This window comes from Cervus elaphus, chromosome 5, assembly GCF_910594005.1.
Source record: "Cervus elaphus chromosome 5, mCerEla1.1, whole genome shotgun sequence".
In the NCBI taxonomy this organism is placed as follows: Eukaryota; Metazoa; Chordata; class Mammalia; order Artiodactyla; family Cervidae; genus Cervus; species Cervus elaphus.
The window spans coordinates 86,502,482-86,523,504 of record NC_057819.1 but is presented as its reverse complement, the minus strand read 5'-3'; the positions used below and the strand labels follow the sequence as shown (position 1 = coordinate 86,523,504).

Sequence of the window (21,023 nt, the reverse complement as noted above, 5' to 3'; positions counted from 1 at the left end):
TTAGAGAAAAAAGTCTAAGCCTATTTCATGGCAAGGCTTTAGGGTTCCCAAACTTGTATGCAAGCAAAATTTGGGTGAGCATGAATTTTTGTCAGAAAAGGGTTCATAGCTTTTATCAGATTTCTTGTAGTGTATTGACTTAGGAAACTTTAAGAGCCATTGGTTTAGGTACTTAACCCACTGTGTTTGCTAGAGAGGATAAAGTGGAGGGGGCAGTTTGAAGATTAATTGTGACTTTCAGTTCAGTTCAGTCGCTCAGTCGTGTCCAACTCTTTGCGACCCCATGAACCGCAGCACGCCAGGCCTCCCTGTCCATCACCAACTCCCGGAGTCCACCCAAACCCATGTCCATCAAGTTGGTGATGCCATCCAGCCATCTCATCCTCTGTCGTCCCCTTCTCCTCCTGCCCTCAATCCTTCTCAGCATCAGGGTCTTTTCCAGTGAGTCAGCTCTTTGCATCAGGTGGCCAAAGTATTGGAGTTTCAGCTTCAACATCAGTCCCTCCAATGAACACCCAGGACTGATCTCCTTTAGGATGGACTGGTTGGATCTGCTTGCAGTCCAAGGGACTCTCAAGAGTCTTCTCCAACACCACAGTTCAAAAGCATCAATTCTTCAGCACTCAGCTTTTTTTATAGTCCAACTCTCACATCCATACATGACCACTGGAAAAACCATAGCCTTGACTAGACGGACTTTGTTGGTAAAGCAATGTCTCTGCTTTTTAATATGCTGTCTAGGTTGGTCATAACTTTCCTTCCAAGGAATAGGCATCTTTTAATTTCATGGTTGCAATCACCATCTGCAATGATTTTGGAGCCCAGAAAAATAAAGTCAGCCACTGTTTCCCCATCTATTTGCCAAATTGTGACTTTAAAATTTAACTTTTGGGGGAATTCCCTGGAGGTCCAGTGGTTAGGATGCAGGGTTTTCACTGAGGACGTGGGTTCAATCCCTGGCCAGGGAAACAAGGTCTTGCAAGCCAGGGGGTGTAGCAAAAAAAAAAGAAAAGGACTTAACTTTTTGGACACAACCATAATAAGATGTTGTTAACATTATGAAATATATGCAATTGATACAAAAATTTACAAAGCAATATTTATCCTTTCAGTATGGTGCACTGTTAACCATTTCTTTTTAAAAAATGCTTAATTTTTCTTTATCTTTTAATATATATTGTTTGGCTGCATCGGGTCTTAGTTGTGGCATGCAGGATCTTTTGTTGTGTCTTGCGGACCCATGGGGCACAGATTCTACGGTTGCAGAGCGTAGTCTCCTTAGTTGTGGAGTTGCAGTGCATGGGCTTAGTTGCTCCTTGGCATGTGGGGTCTTAGTTCCCTGACCAGGGATCGAAGGTAGATTACTAACCACTGGACCACCAGGGAAGTCCCAACATTTTCTGTTTACTTGAGTTTTAAAATGTTGGTTGTAACTCACTACATTAATGTCTTAGTATTCTGATTATTGGTTAACTCATATTTGAAACACAGTGGTCCAGTGCATCATCGTTTGTAAAAGCCTTTCCTGTATTCTCAGTCCTCACAGCAGTCCCATGAGGTACGTGTGACTTCTTTTTATTTTCACAGATGAGGTGACTCGGAGACATTTAATGAGTTGTTCCGGTGCACTGCCAGTATGTGGTAGGGTCAGAGTGTCATCTTGGCCCTTGGTTTTGACTCCTTTGTTTACATTCCATTCACACTTACATACTTTTTCCTGCATCTTTTCACTGCCTTCTTTCCCATAATTGTAGGGAATAACACTAGCTCAGATTACACAATCGGGTACACCCTAACTCAGCACTTGGCATACCTGCACTGTCCCCAGTCCTGTTGCTTGTCATTTGGGGTCCTCTCTTTGAGCTTCTGGACTTTCCTCTCTGTATAAAGAGGTTCTTTCCTTCTTTTTTCTTCTGTACTCTAGAGCAATGATTTTCAAGCCTAGGTTTGTTTACTTTATAATTTTTTAAATTGATTTTTGGCTGTGCTGGATCTTCACTGCTGTGCAAGGGCTTTCTCTAGTGATGGAGAGTGGGGGCTACTCTCTAATTGCAGTGCACAGACGTCTCATTGCAGTGGCTTCTCTTGTTGCAGGAGCAGAGGATTCAGGGCATGCAGGCTTTATTTATATATAATATATATTATTTAATATATATATAATATATGTTATATTATTTTATATTATATATTATTAATAATATAATAATCAATAATATCATGTATAATTATATATATTTATTATTATGTAATATATGATAATATATTATAATTGTTATAACAATATATATTATAACATTAATTACAACAATATATTATATTAAAACAATATAATTGTTATATTATAACAATATAATATATAATATAGATAAATAATGTATATAAATATATAATATAAATAAGTATTATTTCTATTATATTTTTATAAATATAAATATTTTATAAATATTTATATTATGAATAAATATTATAAATATATAAATATATTATAATATATTAATATATAAGTATATTAATATATATATATGTTTGTTTTTTAAATAATTTTTTAAATTGAAGTATAGTTGATGGTCAGTATTACATACAATGTTATATATAGGTACACAATATAGAGCCAACAGTTTTTAGAGGTTATACTTCCTTTAAAGTTACTATAATACTGGTTATAGCCCCTGTGTTACCCAATGTATCCTTGTCGCTTATTTTGTGCATAGTGTTTGTACCTCTTAATCCCATACCCCTTTATAGTTCCTCCCCGCCTTCACTCTCCCTACCGGTAATCACTAGTCTTTTCTCTGTAAGTGTGAATCTGCCTTTTTGTTGTTGTTGTTATATTCACTTCCTAGTTTGTTGTATTTTTTAGATTCCACATGTAAGTGGTATCATACAATATCTGCCATTCTCTGCCTGACTTATTTCACGTAATACCCTCCAAATCCATTTGTGTTGTTGCAAATGGCAAAATTTCATTTTTTATGGCTAATATCCCATTGTATAAATACTCCCCATCTTCTTGACCCATTTATTTGTTTTAAATAAAACTCCACAGGTGATCGTTACATGTCAAAGTTGAGAATTTTTTTTTTTTTTTTCTTCTCAAACAGTTTAATAGCAAATAAACAAAGAAGGTACCACACTTGGCAGATACAAAATGACTTTTTGTCCGTGTGTCTGTGCAATTAAAACAGATTTAGGTTCCCAGTTGGGACAAAAGGAAAAACACACAAAAAAGGAAGGAGATTCCTGTTAAACACATACTCCCTTGCTCCAAACTTGTAACAATGTTTTTTTTCTTTTTTAATCCACTACACAAACTCTGTGATCAGGTCAGAAAAGCGACAGGGGCTCTTCTTGCCTTTTTTTTTTTTTTTTTTAAACCATTAAAGTAAAATCCATAATTTTCTACATAGTACAACACAAGTTCACACAAAAAAGACATTTTCTTTTGCAAAGTTGAGAATTTCTACCCCGAATACATTATAATTGTTGGGCAAAGAAGGAAACTGAGTATTTGGGAAATAGCTAGAGATTCTTGGCGCCCTTAGTTTCAGTCAGTTCAGTTCAGTCACTCAGCCGTGTCTGACTCTTTGCGACCCCATGAATCGCAGCACGCCAGGCCTCTCTGTCCATCACCAACTCCTGGAGTTTACTCAAACTCATGTTCATCGAGTCGGTGATGCCATCCAGCCATCTCATCCCTTAGTTTAGGGACTTAATAATTAGATATCTGTCCTCTCCTTGGCTCCCAACCTTTGTGGAAACATAATCAGAGCCTGAGTGAATTGTTGAGAATCTAGTGGTTCTCTTGTCCCCACTGCCTCCTTTTTGATGAAATATTGGAAGTCATTGCCGGAGCCTGCCGGCAAACGAACTGGTCAAGAACGCAATTACCAGAGTACCTAGGAAAAAGAAGACTCAGAAAGAGAAAGATGGGGTTGAGAGGGACGGAGTCCGCTTGCGTCTGACTCCGCCAACTTTATTGAAGAATACCACACCTATATATATGCTAACAGGAGTTACTAAGAATAGATCGAGGGTTTTGCATACGTGCAGAGCTACAGATGTTTTAAATTCCCACACTTAAGATCAGTAAAGCATTAATTACCCTAGCGCCCAACATGATTAAGATCATTAGAACATTAGGTAGAAAACAGGCTTCATCAATAGAACATTAGATGAAAACAGGTTTCAGGCATGATGAGCTTATCAGCACCAGAAAAACAGGCAAAAAGGTCACCGGTGTGTTTTTTTCCTGAAGGAGACAAATGCCAGTCTATACTTTAACAAGAAGGGGTGGCAGGACAAAGAGAGACCTTTTGATCTCTCTTAGGGCCGTAAGGGGCCTGTACATTCAGGCCGGCTCCCTGCAGTCATAGGGTCAGAATGTGTCCATCGAGACACACAATTGGAAAAGTCACCTTGTGGAATGGTAAGCTTGGATTATTGTTTAATATTTTTCATGAATAATAAAGTCTTTGAATGCATAATGCTTTTGATTTACAGATTTAAACAGTCAACTGAACTTTGAACTTCAAGGTAATAAATAGTATATTTGACCAGAAAAATTATACTTTGAGTATTTTGTTTTGTACTAAGATGAACAAAACAGCAATTGATAAAATTTGAGTTTCTTTTTTTTTTTTTTTCTTTTTTTTTTTTTAAATTTGAGTTTCTTAAACAACAACACTTCAAATCTCTCTCTTTCTCTCTTTAGTTCTTTTTGGAAGTGGATATCTGCTCAGACAATAAGAATTATAAGAGGTCAGTTACAAATCATTCTCTTTAATGTGTACAGTGTGATAAAAGTTTTATGTTCATGTGCTGAAATATGGAATTGTAGACTATTATGTTAAAAGTTGCCTTCCACAAAAGAATATAAGCAGATTGAGAGGGGGTAGCGTGAAAGCGCATGAGACCGCCGTGGTAGAAATCCACCACCTTTTCTCCTCTATTCTGGCTGGAATCAGTGGAAATGGGACGGGCAATGGAGTAGCTTCTAGAGTGTCTGGCAGCTACTCAGTGATTTTCCATACATGACTTCTCTTTTCTGTGGTTTGTAGGCTTGTCGCCCGGGAATACCACTCAAGTATTGAGTTGCTGGTTGGTGGACGAGCTTTTAACCTATTGACTCTTAGCTGCTTTCAGTCTCTGGAACCTATAGGGAAGGCTGTCTTCATGTCCAAAGCTTGGAAAGAACAATTTGAAGTTGACCATATGGAGCCTTTCATTTGTTTAGTCCTTTCTTTTTCTTCTCCCTTGGAATCAGAGAGTTGGTCCTTTCTCAATAGGATGTTGTGTGTGTGTGTGTGTGTATGTGTGTGTGTGTGTTCAGTTATCTAATTTTGCTTAGATTATAAACTAGAATCTGTCCCTGAGTGCCTTACTTATTTCTCTTGTGAAGAAGGCAACTGTCATTTTCTGTGTTAGTTGAGATGGAATTTAGAAATTTTTTTTTATCTAGTATTTTTAAGCTTGATTAGTCACTGCTCTAAAAATATGAAAGAAGCAGCCTTTTTGCTGCTGTACCTGTTGGTGTTATTCAGAGTGGTAAATCTGTTACAGTTTTTCCCTCCCTCCCTTTCTCCTTCTCTCCCTTTTCCCCTTATATCTTTTTTTTTTTTCTCTTTTTAATGACTTGGCTTTTTTGAAAACCAAGCATTCTGGAAATGAGCCTCTTTATAAAATTTGGAGATATTAAATTAAAAAAAAAAGAAACCTAATATTCTAAAGGAGAAATGTATAGGGAATTTATTTATTTTAATTTTGGCCATACTGCACAGCATGAGAGATCTTAGTTCCCAGACCAGGGATCGAACCTGGGCTTCTTGCAGTGGAAGATGGAGTTGTTTAACTACTGGACTGCCAGGGAAGTCCTCTGTATAGTGAATTTAGACATCAAGTTTTTCCTGTCACATGATGCTTTTATATTAATATTTGATTCTGGTTTTTAAAATGAAAAATTAAGTAATCCTCAACTCACTTTTAGGATTGTCTATAGGTATTTTTTTAGCACTCCTGCCAAATTTTTATTATTGTTCCGTTCTTCTGGCACAGTGGTTTTCCAGTTTCAGGACTGGTTACAAGATGGATTGCTGTGCCCCGACTCGCAGGCTCAGGTACGGTCGGCTGGTCCGTGGCGGAGCCCGGTGATGTGGTTGCTGCAACCTCTGTCGTGGCCCAGCAGCCACACTGGAGAACCACTGCTCTGTTCGCAGATCCTGTTTTGTTTTTGTCAATGAATAAGCTCTGATTCATAACTTACACAAAGCAGCTAATGGTGCATGTGTGGTTTTAACATATTTAGTGATGATCCTCGAATAGTTTAAAATCTTGATGTTTTATTATCTAATGTCAAAGAACACTACTGTTACCTTTTATACATCAAAGTGGTTTGTAGCATATGAAGTTATTAATAATAAATTTATTATTGTAACTTTCTTAGAGCATCTCAGTATCAGAACTGGGAATCATTCCTCTCAATTAGAATTGTTGGTCAGGCAATAAGCTGTTCAATACCAATTTGGTGTGTTCAGTTCAGTTCAGTTCAGTCGCTCAGTCATGTCCGACTCTTTGCGACCCCTTGAATCGCAGCACGCCAGGCCTCCCTGGTGTGTAGTTTTGACTTTTTTAAATAGGATTTCTGAAATGACAGAGTAAATATTTCATTTATTTTTGGCTTTTATTATTGTTCTCATCTTTGAGCTATGTTTTGATCTTTGTTAATTAGTTTGTTAGCAGTTGGTAACATCTACTCTTGACTGGTAAGGCCCTGTATCTAGAAAACTTATACTTAATTGAGATAACACTTCTTTAATTTTAATTATAAGTTTTAAATTTGACAGTAGATTCACTTTCTCCCTATCAGTTTCAGCAGTCAGCACATTAGAGCCCAAAACAGACATTTTGGGGTGAATTTTTAACAGATGCAATTTTAAGAAAAAACTCATGGGAACAAGTAAAGATTTTTTTAAATTAAGAAATGCTCATTTGGAGTTTGCTTTCAAGCAAACTATATGTGTGTGTGTGTGTGTGTGTGTAGTGTGTAGTATATATACACATTTAGTTTTCTCTATATATGTATGTTCATTTAGAAATATATTTCACTTATATATAATAAATATGTATAATTTGTTATATGTTATTTCACTTATGTCTAATAAATATATACAGTTACATAAAATTCATAGCCTCTCACAGTGTAGTATTTGGAACCAGGTTATAGTTGTATACTTTACTTTAAACACCAAGTTTCAGAGGACCATTGCTGTTCCCACACCCTCACCCATGTTCTCTCTAGTAAGTGTCAGCGTTAGTCGCTCAGTCGTGTCCGACTCTTTGCGACCTCATGGTCTATAGCCCACCAGGCTTCTCTGTCCATGGATTTCTCCAGGTAAGAATACTGGAGTGGGTAGACATTCACTTCTCCAGGGGATTGTCCCAACCCAGGGATCAGACCCGGGACTCCTGCATTGCAGGCGGATTCTTTACCCTTTGAGTCACCAGGGAAGCCCCGATACTAACAGCTGAAATCACAATATCACAGCAAGGAGCTTTCACCTACTTGCAAAGATTTCTCCATTGGTCATTATTATTTCCTGGACATGACCAAATTTATAGACATTGGGAATGGCTTATAGTTTTTAGAGAGAACGTTCTTCGAGGAAAAGGGAACTGATTTTAATTTTTTTAGGTGTAGTTCCTATGATCTGAATTTTCTTTTAGAAAGCAAAATTCTTGGGACTTCCCTGGTGGTCCATGGTTAGGACTCTGTGCTGTCAACGCAGGAGGCTCCATCCCTGGCCCAGGGAACTAGGATCCCACATGCTGTGTAGTGTAGGCCAAAATTTTAAAAAAAGAGAGAATTAAGAAAAAAATGAAAGCAAAATCTTTGAAAAAGAATAGCCAAGAATACTAGATCTCAGACTCCGCCTTGCTTCCAGGTGCCAGCTGTGATGTATCGGGTCTAACTTGTGACTTTCCTCAGATGTAGGTTATTATCCTGTTTTTATTACTTTATTTACTTTATTATAACCTGTTTTTCTTCCTTATGCTTCATCTTCTCCATAGCTCTGAGAACTCATTTTGAAGGAACAATGGATGAACCTTCTTCCTTGGCCAAACCTCTGGAGCTGAACCAGCACTCCCGATTCATAATTGGCTCCGTGTCTGAAGATAACTCGGAGGATGAGATTAGCAGCCTGGTCAAGCTTGACCTGCTGGAGGAGAAGGAAGGCTCTCTGTCACCAGCCTCAGTCAGCTCAGACACGCTCTCCGACTTGGGGGTCTCGAGCCTCCAGGATGGTTTGGCCTTACACATGAGGTAAGTCAGAGAAGCTGAATGCTTTTCTTATGGAACCTGTCCTATTAGTTTCACTGATCTTGTTCTAGAAAGAGCAAGAATATTTTGAGTCAAGATTATTTCACCTTTTTCTACATGACTGGACTGAAAGTTTTGATGAGTAAGTGAGAGATGATATATTTTTCCTGGGGTACAGGTTTTTGAAAGCATCTTTTCCTAAATGTTTCCTCTCACTGTTCTCTTGTTCTTCTTACAAGGGGTCTTTTAGGAGACTCAGCAAGTGAGGCTGAGGAACTTCAGTCTTATTACTTTGACTAACATTGTTGTAACTGTCCAGTGAGTGATAGGACTTTAGCAGGGATGGGCAAAGTGGTAATAATCTTTCCTGAACTGCTTTATCATGTCAGGAAGTTATATTCTTTTTTTTTTTTTTAATTTATGTTGGCTGTGCAGAGCACGGGCTGTAGGGCACAGTCGCAAACTGTTGCGGTATGATGCACAGGCTTACTTGTCCTTTGGCATGTGGGATCTTCGTTCCTTGACCAGGGATCGAACCCGGGTCCTCTGCATTGCAAGGTGGATTCTTAACCACTGGACCACCAGTGAAGTCCCAAGGCCAATCTTTATTGAGGAACAAGGGGTTGTTGCAGAGCTCTCCTTCTCTAGAAACGCAGTTCTCTGCATGTAATTGAGAATGTCCATAAGTAGTACTGCTATATTATTCTTATTTATAGATGTTTGCTTGTACAGCCAACATGTGAACTTGTGTTCATTTGCTTTGCATTTCTTGGATTACAGGGTCTGAATTAGTGGTTCTTGGTTTTCGCTGTACATAAGAATCCCTTGGGGAATCTTGAGAAATGAGCCCATCCCCAGAGATTCTGATTCACTTGATACTGGCTTGGCGTAGAGTTGGGGCATTTTTTAAATGTTATTTGAGTGATGATAACATGCACCCAGGGTTGAGATTATTGGTAAGCTTAGACAAACATAAGTTAGGGTGTTGCTGTTGCTGCTGTTATTATCTTGTGCTTCTATTATTAATGGCTTGTAAAAGAAGTCAGCTCCTTTTTATACACTTAAGAATCAGAATCTGTAGTAAAATCCTATGCTGGGTCTGGCTGAATGTGACTGTCCTGTCTTATGGTTTTCTCTGGGGATTTGGGTTCCTTGCTTCTGAAAGAGGAAGTAGTGAGTACCAGTGGTCACCCATGTTTGGCTACATGGAGGTCCAAAGAAAAGAGTTAGGAGAGTTAATTATGTTTTACTTCACAGATTCCCAAAACTGCAGTGAACCAGAGAGAGAATTTAGACTAATGCCTTTTGTACTGAGGACTGAAGAGGGAAAAGAACTTGCCTAAAGATAAATAGCTAGAAACTGGAATTCAAAGTTAGATGCCCTGATTTCATATAAGTAACTTGTCTCCTCCTCTTCCACTTCCCTGACCATGCAAGTGTTCTAATCATATAGTTCCCACAAAGCTGGTTTTTAGGAGCTAGTGAATAAAGCATTATATCTAATCTCTGGGCTAAAAATAAAGAGGAATGGAAGTCAGTATTTAGTGGCAGGGAAGAGGTCAGGTCTTTATCTTTATGTAAATATTTTTTCGTATTTAATTTTCACTTAATGATTGGCCTGAAGGCTAATACTGGTGGATAGTATCTTCCTCCCAGAGGTCATTTGTAGATGTGTAGGGGTTGTGACTCATGGGTTACTTGCATTTGGAAGACAGAACCAAAGATTCTAAACCTTCTGCAGTGTACTGGATGATCACACGTAACACACTGAGGATGGTTCTCATAATGTCATATTACTCCTGTTGAGAAACACTGGGAGAAATCTAGATCTTTAAAAACCCACAGCATCTTGAGAAATTTGTCCAGTTTGAGGCCAAGTGAAGCAGAATATCCATTTATTGGGTTAGGAAATTCTGAGTTTGGCAATGGTGAGATAAATACCATTGTAAGATATTCAGCTGATGCTATTACAAGGCAGTTTATGGTTGCCAAATCATTCCCAAAGTTGATGATTCTTATTGTAAAGTCTGTGTAGTCAATGATATGAGTGCCTGAGGATTTCTTTGCGTGCTCTGCCATTGCAAAACTCATGCCTATAGCTCGTTGAGGAACTGTGAATTAAAGTGTGATCAGCAGCCTGGGAAGGAGACAGTGCCAGTTCTTACTTGCTTCTGGGATAGCTACTGTTCCAAATAGAGCACAAGTTCTCCGTTGATTTATTTAAGTCACTTGGGGGAAACTTAAGTTGATCCAGATTTACTTTGTATATCAGAAAGACTCTGTTCTGACATCTGCCACCAATTAAGTGCGTGATCACAGGTAATTTGTGTTAACTCTTTGGACTCATATTCCTAAGCTGTGAAAATGATGACGTTGATTCAGATACTCCTTTTCACCCTTTGAACCGGAAGTTAAATAGAGACTGGCTGAGTTTATGATTAGCTCCTAGAATGAGTAGCCTAATCCTTCACAGGTGATATAGATTAAAGAGGCAGGTACATTCTCAGAAGACACTAACTGGAGGTCGTCTAAAGCCCAGTGAAAGAAAAAAAAGAGAAAAAAAAAAGCCCAGTGAAATAACTGCCATAGTACAGAATGACAGTGGGCCCCTCTTTCAAGTTAGGGCTTGATTTTAGGTGCTCAATGAGAAGGCTAGTGGGCATGATAAATGGGTAGGCAGGAAAAGGAAATAGACTTTCCCAGAGTTGGAGATGATTTGCATCACATATTCTCTAGTGAAAGATTGGATAAATCACTCTCTAAGCTTACGACCCAGACATTTGAAAACAATACCCTTAGAAAGTAATTATAGCTTGGTGGGTCTACATAGACCTCGTCGTAGGTAACTGTGCTTTGACTGTTTGTTTTTAGAGAAGATGGGCTAGGGTATGTGACCTGTATATCAACTAGGTTGCTCTATTTCTGAACCTCATTAGTAATATTTAATTGGACATTTGAGGAGAAAGACCATTAAAGACTGAACGTAGGCATCTCAATTTTGATACCTAATGTGTGGTTTGGTGGCGTTTAACAGAGGCTTCTGGTTGTATGGATATTGACATATTCTCTGCTCTTTGTGAAATGCTACTTGAGGTCAGACTGTTCTGCCTACTTACAATGCTGTGCAAATCCAGATTACTCCACCTATCACACTATCAACCAAACAATGGTTGCAGTCAGTTTTGTCGACTAGTATACTGGTTGAAGTCCAGTTGGCAGAAGATAAGCCCCACAGTTGCATCTTTTACCTCTTTAAGGTACTGTGATTTCTTTCCTTCTTTTTTTCCAAAAAAATATTTCTTTCTTTATTATTTATTTGTGCCAGATCTTGTTTGTAGCATGCGGGACCTTTCAGTTGCAGTGCATGGGATCTCCAGTTGTCACATGTGGAATCTTGTTCCCTCACCCAAGGATAGAACCAGGGCCCCCAACATTGGGAGCGCGGAGTCTTAGCCCCCGGGCCACCAGGGAAGTGCCGGTACTGGGATTTCTTTAAACCTTTTTTATCCTGTAATTCATGTGTTTGAAACGCCATCTTAATTGTCTCTTAAACGTCTTAAAATGTTTATTCCAAATATCAAATGGCCAACATTTTATCTATATGAATCAAACCTAATATGTCCTGTTGCCGGGGTTTAAGACAGTAGTTCGTGCTGTGGAAGAAGGGGAGAGTCATTAAATTCACTCAGGAAGGGCTCCTTGAAGGTGAGGTATATATTCTTTATCACTTTGTGGCCTAGAAAGGAAAGAACTTTACCAGTATCTTAGAAAATTTAGAAGTCACACATGGGATTGCTTGTAACAGGTTTGACTCTTCAGAAGCACTAGCTAGAGAGTTTTGAAGCTTTTTTTTTTTTTTAATTATTTATTTTTGGCTGCGTAGGGTCTCAGTTGTGGCATGCAGGCTTAGTTGGCCTGTGGCATGTGGGATCTTAGTTCCCCTACCAGGGTTCAAACCTGTATCTTCACGTGCTTGACTATTACATGTCAGACTCTGACATGCTTTACGTGGAGTGTCAACTTAATCTCCGTGAGCCAAATAATGTTACCTTTATTACCCACCGTTTAGGATGGGGAATTGAGACACAGGTTAAGTAACATGCCGGAGGCCACACAGCGCATTGTGTATGGAATTCAGTCAGAGCTCATGCCGTCAGCCACTAGACCTAACTCGAACCTTGGGTGTAATGAATATGTTGGTGTTCTCTTTGAGCAGTTTTCCTTTGATTAAATGTCAGCCTTATTTAAAAGAGACAGAAGTTGGAAATATATATACGGATATCCATGTATATGTATTTGATATTTATTTATTTTTGGCTGCACTGGATCTTTGTTCTGTGCACAGGCTTTCTCTAGTTGCGGTGAGCAGGGGCTCCTCTCTGCTGGGCTGCACCAACTTCTCATTAGAGTGACTTCTTCTGTTGACGAGCACGTGTTCTAGAGCGCCGGCTCAGTAGTTGTAGTACACTCCATGACACGTGGGGTCTTAGTTCCTGGACCAGGGATTGAACATCTGTCCCTGCCTTGCAAGGCAGATTCTTAACCCCTGGACAGCCAGGGATGTCCTAGAAAAAAATATTTTTAAAGAATGCTTTATCAAGGAAGCAATAAGAAAAATTAAAAGCAAAATACAAGAAAGCAAAAATAAAGCCTAGTTTATCCATCACCCAGAGATAACTCCTGCTCATACCCTGTTGTATAGTCTTCTGAATCCTTATCTGTGCACATGGGCATATTGCATTTCTCACTACTGAAATGAGATCATCCGGTACACACTGCTTTACAATCTCTGTTTTTGTTAAAAGTTTCCACTTTTGTATTTCGATATATTTTCATCTCATCTAATATGTACGTCATATTAAAGTTTCTTCAGTCGACTCCAAAATCCTGGTTCATCCAAAACTGGTACCCAGTCTTGGACCATGCATGTGTGTGTGTGTGCACGCACTATCTCTTCAGTTGTGTCTGACTTTTTTGTGACCCTATGGACTGTAGCCTACCAGGCTCCTCTGTCCATGGATTTTTCAGGCAAGAATATTGGAGTGGGTTGCCATGCCCTCCTCCAGGAGGGGATCTTCTTGACCCAGGGATTGAATCAGTGTCTCTGCATTGATGGGCGGGCTCTTTACCACTAGCGCCACCTGGGAAGCCCCTACCACCATACCCTGTATATTGTATTCCTTAAATTTCTTAATCTGTCCTGTTACCCTCCCTGCTTTTTGGTGACAGTGACTAGTGATTTGTTGAAAAAGAAGGTAGCAAATTATCAGAATATATTATAACATTAGGATCTCTTAGGTGCTTCAGTGGGCACATGCCCCTTAATTGGTGGTCTTCTGCAAGACTTCCTGGCTTCAGCCCTCTTCTTCTTTTTTTTTAACTTTTTATTTTATATTGAAGTATAGCTGTTTAACAATGTTGTGATAGTTTCGGGTGAACAACAAAGGGACTCAGCCATAACATACACGAACCCTTCCTCCCCCAAACTCCCCTTCCTTCCAGGCGTCCACGTAACATTGAGTAGAGTCCCCTGTGCCCTACCAACAGTAGGTCCTTGTTGGTTATCCATTTTGAATATTGCAGTGTGTACATGTTGATGCCAAACTCCCTAAATAGCCCCGCCCCCGTTTTTCTGCCGTGGGTGCTATAAACCCCTGTTCTCCCTATACCACATCCTCTCCCTTGGTCTGTCTTAATTAACGGCATATCCATTTCTTTGGTCTTCCAAGCTATCCCTCACTCCTAATTACATACTCTTTTTTCATACTGTCCCCTAATAATTCTTTTTTAAAAATTTTATTTATTGTTTAATTGAAGGATAATTGCTTTACAGAATTTTGTTGTTTTCCTTCAAACAGCCCCTAATAATTCTTGAATCCATCCCCTTCTTTCCATTGTTACTGCCATTGCTCTTGTTCTTATTTCTTATGGCAACAGCATTTTAGCTTTACTTCAGTCTCTTTTCCACCTTCAGTAGAAGTGCCACATGGTCATTGCGATCTTTCTGGTATAAACTGATCATCTTGCAGCACTATTCACTGGGTTCCTGTTACATATTAGTTTCTAGCCACACATTGTGCCGGGGTCCTGATGTTATTTGTAATACGACAGCTATAATCATTATTATGGTGGGCTATTATGTCTCAGAGATGTTTGAACTAGGTTTTAAAGGATGAACATAAACCAGCCAAGCTAACAGATAGGTTTGTGTATAGTAGGAAGGGTAGAGATGGTGGGGTTGACAATGTGTGTAAAGGTACCAGATTGTGAAAACATCTAGCATGTTCAGGCAGTTATAAGACATTGAATAGTACTGGAATATAAGGGGGACAGGGTGGTTGGTGCAATGAAAGAAGAGGTTGGTAAGATAGAGGTCAGATCATTAAGGCTCGTGTATGTCACACTAAGATATACGTAAAGTGGATCACAGTATAGAGGTTTGGCTATGTAGTAGAATCACCTGCAGAGCTTTAAAGAAATAGGGACTCCTGAGCCCTGTCCCAGACTAATTAAATTATAGTGTCTGGTCTTCTGCTACTCTCCAGTGAGTCTGATCTGGAACCTGAGCTGAGAACTACTTTCTCACAGTTTAGAGCAATACCGGGGGTATAGTATATGCTTAATAAATGTTTGTTGCATTGAAATTAAAGTTGTGCAAGTACATTAGATCATTATGAGGAAGAGGAGATAGGTAGAAGGGAAATGTATCTTAAGGAACTGTCTACCTTTTGATGGGAGGAGGAGGAAAAAGGAGACAAGGAAATGATTAGTGAGGTAGAAGGAGAACCACGGGAAAGATAATTAAAGGTAGAAGACGTAGCATGAAGTGGTGAATGGTGATGGAAGCTGGAGAGAAAGCACCCGGGAGTGAGTTGGAGAGCTTGAGGTGAACAGCTTTAGCAGATGGCAAGAGATTAAGGAGTGAAGAAATGATGAAAGAGCAGGAATTTCAACAGTTCAACTCTTATGAAGTTGATGGCAAGGAAGAGAAGACAGTAGGTACTCGAGGGCATCATAGGATCTGCTCGCTTGCCTGCTCTCCCACAGGTGTCCTCCCACTTCCCTTCCCACTGCTCTCCCCTCTCCCTCTCTTTCTTTCTCCTGCCCCAGCCCTCTCTCAGGTTTTCTTGTTGGAATGCTCTTCCCCTGACTGTTGAAATTCCTTTTATACTTTGGAGACTTCAATTTTCAAGGTTCTTCTCAAATGCTGCCTGGGTTGTGAAATTCTTCTTGTTCTTTCTCCTATTTTGATTTCTCTTCTGGTAATTTGGCCTTCCAGTTTCTATACATGTCAGTTGAGTTTGATTGCATTGTTCTTCTGTATTCTTGATGTTTTTTGGCCTAATTGCTCTCTGTTGCTGAAAGAAGAATATTAATTAATCTCACTGCCAGAATCCTATAAATCAGTAAGAAAAATATGTTTCAATGTCTTTTGAAGACATTTCAACCCAATAGAAATATAGGGAAAACACTTGAACTTCAGAAGTTCTGAAGACTTCTTCTTCAGAAGATACCCGGCTGGCAAATAAGCCTATGAAAAGGTGTTTAATATTACTGGTCATCTGGGATTTGCAAATTAAAAATTACAGTGAATTAATGGCCATCCCAAAAGGCCAAGATTAAGACTGACAATGTCAAGTGTTAGCAAGGGTGTGAGATACATGTATGTATGTGAAAGTCTCATACATAGCTTATGGGAATAAAAGTTGGTACAACCACTTTAGAAAAGTATTTGGGTAGTATCTTTTACAGTAAACATACATATATTCTATCAATAAGCAAAGCCATTCCTGGCGATTTGTCCTTAAAGAAATGAGTGCATTTGTCCACCAGAAACCCAGTACAAGTATAATCAAAATTCATAAATAACACAAATGTCCATCAATTGAATAAATATATAAATCATGCGATAGTCACACAATGGAATGTTTCAGTGAAACCAAAGTACTGCTCTGCCACATCATGGATGAATTTCATCAGCATGTTATTGATCAAATACACGCAGTAGGACAGTATACATATGAAGTGCAGAAGCAGGTAAAACTGATTGATGGTGACGGAGTTCAGAATAGTGTTTACATTGGGGAAGACGTTGACTGGGAAGAAAGCACACTGGAGCCTTCTGAGACTCTGAGTGGTTGGTTATGTGTGTATACGGGGTAAAATTAATTGAATGCATAATTAAAACTTTTGCACTTTATTGTATGAAGTTACATTTCAAAAGTAAATAAAACAGGCAGGACTTCCAGCTGTAACTGAGTGAGATGAACAAATCCTTAACACCAAAAAGCAGCTATAAAGCTTGACAAAACAGTTTCAGCCTTCAAATCAACTGTAAGGCATACAACAGTCTGAGAAAAGTTTATGTTTGAAAAGCTACTGAAATTCCATAAGAACAGTAGGTGTCTGTGGTGTTCTTGCCAGGAGTGTTCCTATTCCCCGCTCTCGGCTTGTTTGGCATGGAGGTTTTGCTGCTGTGGGTGTGCCCTGAGGATGGGTGGTGGTGTTGCTGCAGTTGAAGGGGGCATGTTCCTTTTGAGTAGTAGATGGTACCCTGCTCCCCGTGACAATCCCTGCAGCAGACGAGAGAGGGGGGCTGCCGACTCTCCTAGCTTGAGGTGTGTTTGTGGCTGGGGTAAGCATATTGCTGGCTGAGGCTGCTTGTCTGCACAAAGTAGATGTGACGAGGCTCAGCAGAAAGCGGAAGCCAGGACGTAACGTGAAAATGCCCTGAACTTTGAATGCACTACTCTGTTGCACACACAGACACATGGACAGAACGCAAAAGCCTCACTGGCTTCAGGTGTTTGCGTGTAACCGCTGCCTCAACACTGACTGACTAAGTTTTACAAGTAGAGAAGTAGCCTCTTAGAAAGGAGGCTCAGACATAAAAACATGCACAAGAAGAAGAAAGTGAACTGAGACATTAATGACTACATTTTTGAGAGAGGCAGATCTCACAGAGTTAGCCCAGGCAAATTATTAAACCAAGAAAGAAAAATCAATGAGCAGACATTGGTAATAGCAGCAGTCTTCATGGGTGAAAGAAATCAGAATCCAGAGTTGCTACAATAAATTATTTAGTATGTTAAAAATCATGAGACATGAAATGGGAAAGTGTAGGCCATATTTAGGGAAAAAAAGTCAACACAAACTGTCTCTGAGCATTTAGATGCTGGATTAGCAGACAGTCTTCAAAGCAACTATCATAAATGTATTCAAAGAACTAAAGGAAAACATGTTTAAAGAATTTGTTAAAAGTATGACAACAATGAATCAATAAATAATATTTTCAATAAGGAGAGAGAAATAAGAAGCAAATGTCACCAGAGGATGTACAGATGGCAAATAAAGATGTGAAAAGATGTTTTAAATCACTAGCTATTAGGGAAGTACAAATTAAGACAGTAAGATACTAGTATACAACTGTCAGAGTGCCTAAAATAAAAATAACTGACAACCCCAAATGTTTGCAAGAATATGGAATAATTCGATCTTTTGTGGGTAGTTGGTGGGAATGTAAATGAATGTAAATTGTTTCCAGCCAGTCTGGAAAATAATTTGGAAATTTCTTATAAAACTAAATATTTGCCATATGATCCAATAATTTCACTCCTAATTACCTATGAGAAATGAAAGCATATGTTCCCTTAAAAACTTGTATGTGAATGTTCACAGCAACATTATTCATAATAGCTACAGAGTGGAAACAACCTAATATCCATCAATTGATAAATAGATAAACAAAATGTGGTATGTCCACCCAGTGGAAAATTTTTCTATAAAGCGAAATGATGTATGGATACATGTTACAACATGAAAGCATTATGCTAAGTGAGAGAAGCCATACATGATATCATCCCATTTATATATCCAGAATAGGCAAATCTATAAAGATGGAAAGTAGATTAGTCATTGCTTAGGACTGGGGAGTGGTTTGAGGGAAATAGGGACTGACTGATGCTGCATACAGGGCTTCTCTTGAGGGTGATGAAAATGTTGTGAAATGGACTCTGATGATGGTTCACAACTCTGTGACCATAATAAAAACCATTGAATCATACACCTTAAATGGCTGAAATATATGGTATGTGAATTCTATCTCAATAAAGTTAAGAATTTTTAAATAGGTGTAAGATCCATATAGAAAAATTAGTTGCATTTCTATGTACTAGCTAGCAATGAGCAAGCAAAAAGAAATAAACTGAAATAATTTTATTCAGAATGGCATCAAAAAGAATAAAATACTTAGGAATCAATTTAACAAAAAAGCATAAGACTTGTACCTTAAAATTATGTTACATTGCTGAGAGAAATTAAAGTCTGCTGCTACTGCTGTTGAGTGACTAAGTCGCATCCGATCCTTTCTCAGCCCCATGGACTGTAGCCCGCCAGGCTTCTCTGTCCATGGGATTTCCCATGGAGTGAGTTGCCATTTCCTTCTCCAGGGGATCTTTCCAGCCCAGGGACTGAACCTATGTCTCCTGCTTGGCAGGTGAATTCTTTACCCCTGAGCCACCTGGGAAGCCCAATTGAAGTCTGAGTATACACATACCTTTTTAAAATTCTGCTCATTTTATTGTGCTATGTAGATAATTTCGTTTTACAATGTGAAGGTTTGTGGCAACCCTGCGTTGTCAGATGATGATTAGCAATTTTTAGCAATAAATTTTTTAAAAATTAAGGTATGTACATTTTTTCTGTGGACATGATACTATTATTGCATACTTAATGACTACAATATGGAGTAAACATACTTTTTCTATGCACTGGGAAACCAAAAAATTATTGTGACTATCTTTATTGCAGTATTCACTTTATTGTGGTGGTCTGGAACCAAATTCGCAGTATCTCTGAGGTCTGCCTGTAAATGAAGAGGCAGTTCATGTTTGGGGATTGGAAAACTCAGTATTGTCAAAATGATGATTTTCCCCTAAACTGATCTATAAACTCACAGTTCAGGCAAAATCCCAGCAGGCTCTTTTTTTCTTTCTAGACTTTGACAAATTTGTCTTAAAATTTACATGGAAACCCAAAGGACCTGGAATAGACAAAACAGTTAATGGAAAAGGAGAGCAAAAATTGGAAGACTTACACTACTTGATTTCAAAAACCTACTATAAAGCCGTAGTTATCAAGGCTTTGTGGCATTGCTACAGGGAGAGGCATATAGATCAGTGAAACAGAACTTAGAGTCCACAGCTAAATCTTTTATTTTATTTGTTTATTTGGCTGCATCGGGTCTTAGTTGTCGCACACAGGATCTTTGTTGCGTCATTCGGGGTCTTTTCATTATGGCTTACGGACTCTCTCGTTGCACGTGTGGGCTCCAGGGCACGTGGGTATCAGTGGTTGTGATACTTGGACTCTCTAGTTGTGGCATGGGGGCTCTGGAGTGCGGGCTCAGTAGTTGCAGCGAGTGAGCTTAGTTGCTTTGTGGCTTGTGGATCTTAGTCCCCTAACCAGGGATCGACCCTGAGTCCTCTGCCTTGCAAGATGGATGCTAACCACTAGACCACCAGGGAAGTTCCACAGCTAAATCTTTATACATATATATGGCCAGTTAGTCTTCTTGTTTTTTCAATATTCATCTATCTGGCTTTGCCATCTTAGTTGTGGTATGTGTGGTCTTCCATCTGCATTGCCGGGCTCTTTGGTTGCAGCATTCGAACTCTTAGCTGTGGCGTGTGAGATCTAGTACCCTGTGTGTGTATGTGCTCAGTCGTGTCAGACTCTGCGACCACCTGAACTGTAGCCCACCAGGCTCCTCTGTCAGTGGAATTTCCCAGGTGAGAATACTGGAGTGGGTTGCCATTTCCTAGTTCCCTGACCAGGGATCAAACCCAGGCCCCCCCTGCATTGGGAGTGTAGAGTCTCAGCCCCTGGAGCAGGAGGGAAGTCCCTTACAGCAGACTGATTTTCCAAAGAGGTACATCCCTGATTCAAGATTTCTTTGCTTGGGAAAGCCCCACTGTAAAAACACTGTCTCCCAGCGCGTGCTGCAGTATAACTCAGACTGCCTTGCAGCAGAGCCAGCTAAATGCATCACTGTCTGCCGGATAAACTGCTACGTCATCCTTGGTGCTTGGCATGCTTCAGTGCTGGGGTCAGTGTGGGCTTCTAGTTGGATTTGGTGCCAGGTATGTGTCTACCTTGGACACTCTCTTTTCATGTTAGATTAAAAATGAGGGTGCCTTGAATTTGGAGGAACGAACATGGCCTTTTATTTCTTGTATTCTCACATTACAGGAAGATGGTGAGCGGCATCTGTAAAAGATGGGAAACACTAGCTTTGTTTTGGAGCTGGGTGTGCCGTTAGCATTTGGCTGTTTTAGAAAGATTCCTTTGGTGAAGGGAAGCACGCTTGATTCCTGAGAGTGCCTCTTTAGTATATTTTCTGATGTAATCAAGAGCAAAATAGCCTGCTTTTTTCTATATGCCATGCTTTGCATTTTGAATGTTGAACTTAACATAACAAAGGCAGAGAGTGATTCTCTTCTGGAAAGTGCCTGCATATGGAGACACTTAGATGTGTGTAAAAATTAAGCTGCTTCTACATCTGTGGTCACTGTAATTGTTCTGAACCAAAGGCTTCAGTGTTCTGTTTTTTGAGACTTGTTATCCTGAAGAGAGATCAAGATAGGAGGATTCCTCTGCATCTGCGTCTTTAAAGGAAAAAGTAAACTTATTGACTTTATCAGATGTTAGC

The 21,023-nt window shown here is 39.3% G+C and overlaps 1 protein-coding gene across 7 annotated transcripts in view; it reads left to right on the top strand.

Moving 5' to 3' along the window:
- The window catches only part of ACACA (acetyl-CoA carboxylase alpha), a 276,125-nt gene that overhangs the window by 61,723 nt on the left and 193,379 nt on the right, over positions 1-21,023 (top strand). For 4 of the 7 annotated variants that reach the window (XM_043902905.1, XM_043902907.1, XM_043902908.1 and 1 more), the window contains exons 2-3: positions 4,712-4,758; positions 8,065-8,317. In XM_043902905.1, coding sequence (XP_043758840.1) covers positions 4,712-4,758; positions 8,065-8,317 — 300 coding nt within the window. Of the gene's footprint in view, positions 1-4,711; positions 4,759-6,062; positions 6,114-8,064; positions 8,318-21,023 lie in introns of those variants that run through there. The other 3 variants (XM_043902910.1, XM_043902904.1, XM_043902909.1) reach the window with 3 other exon arrangements.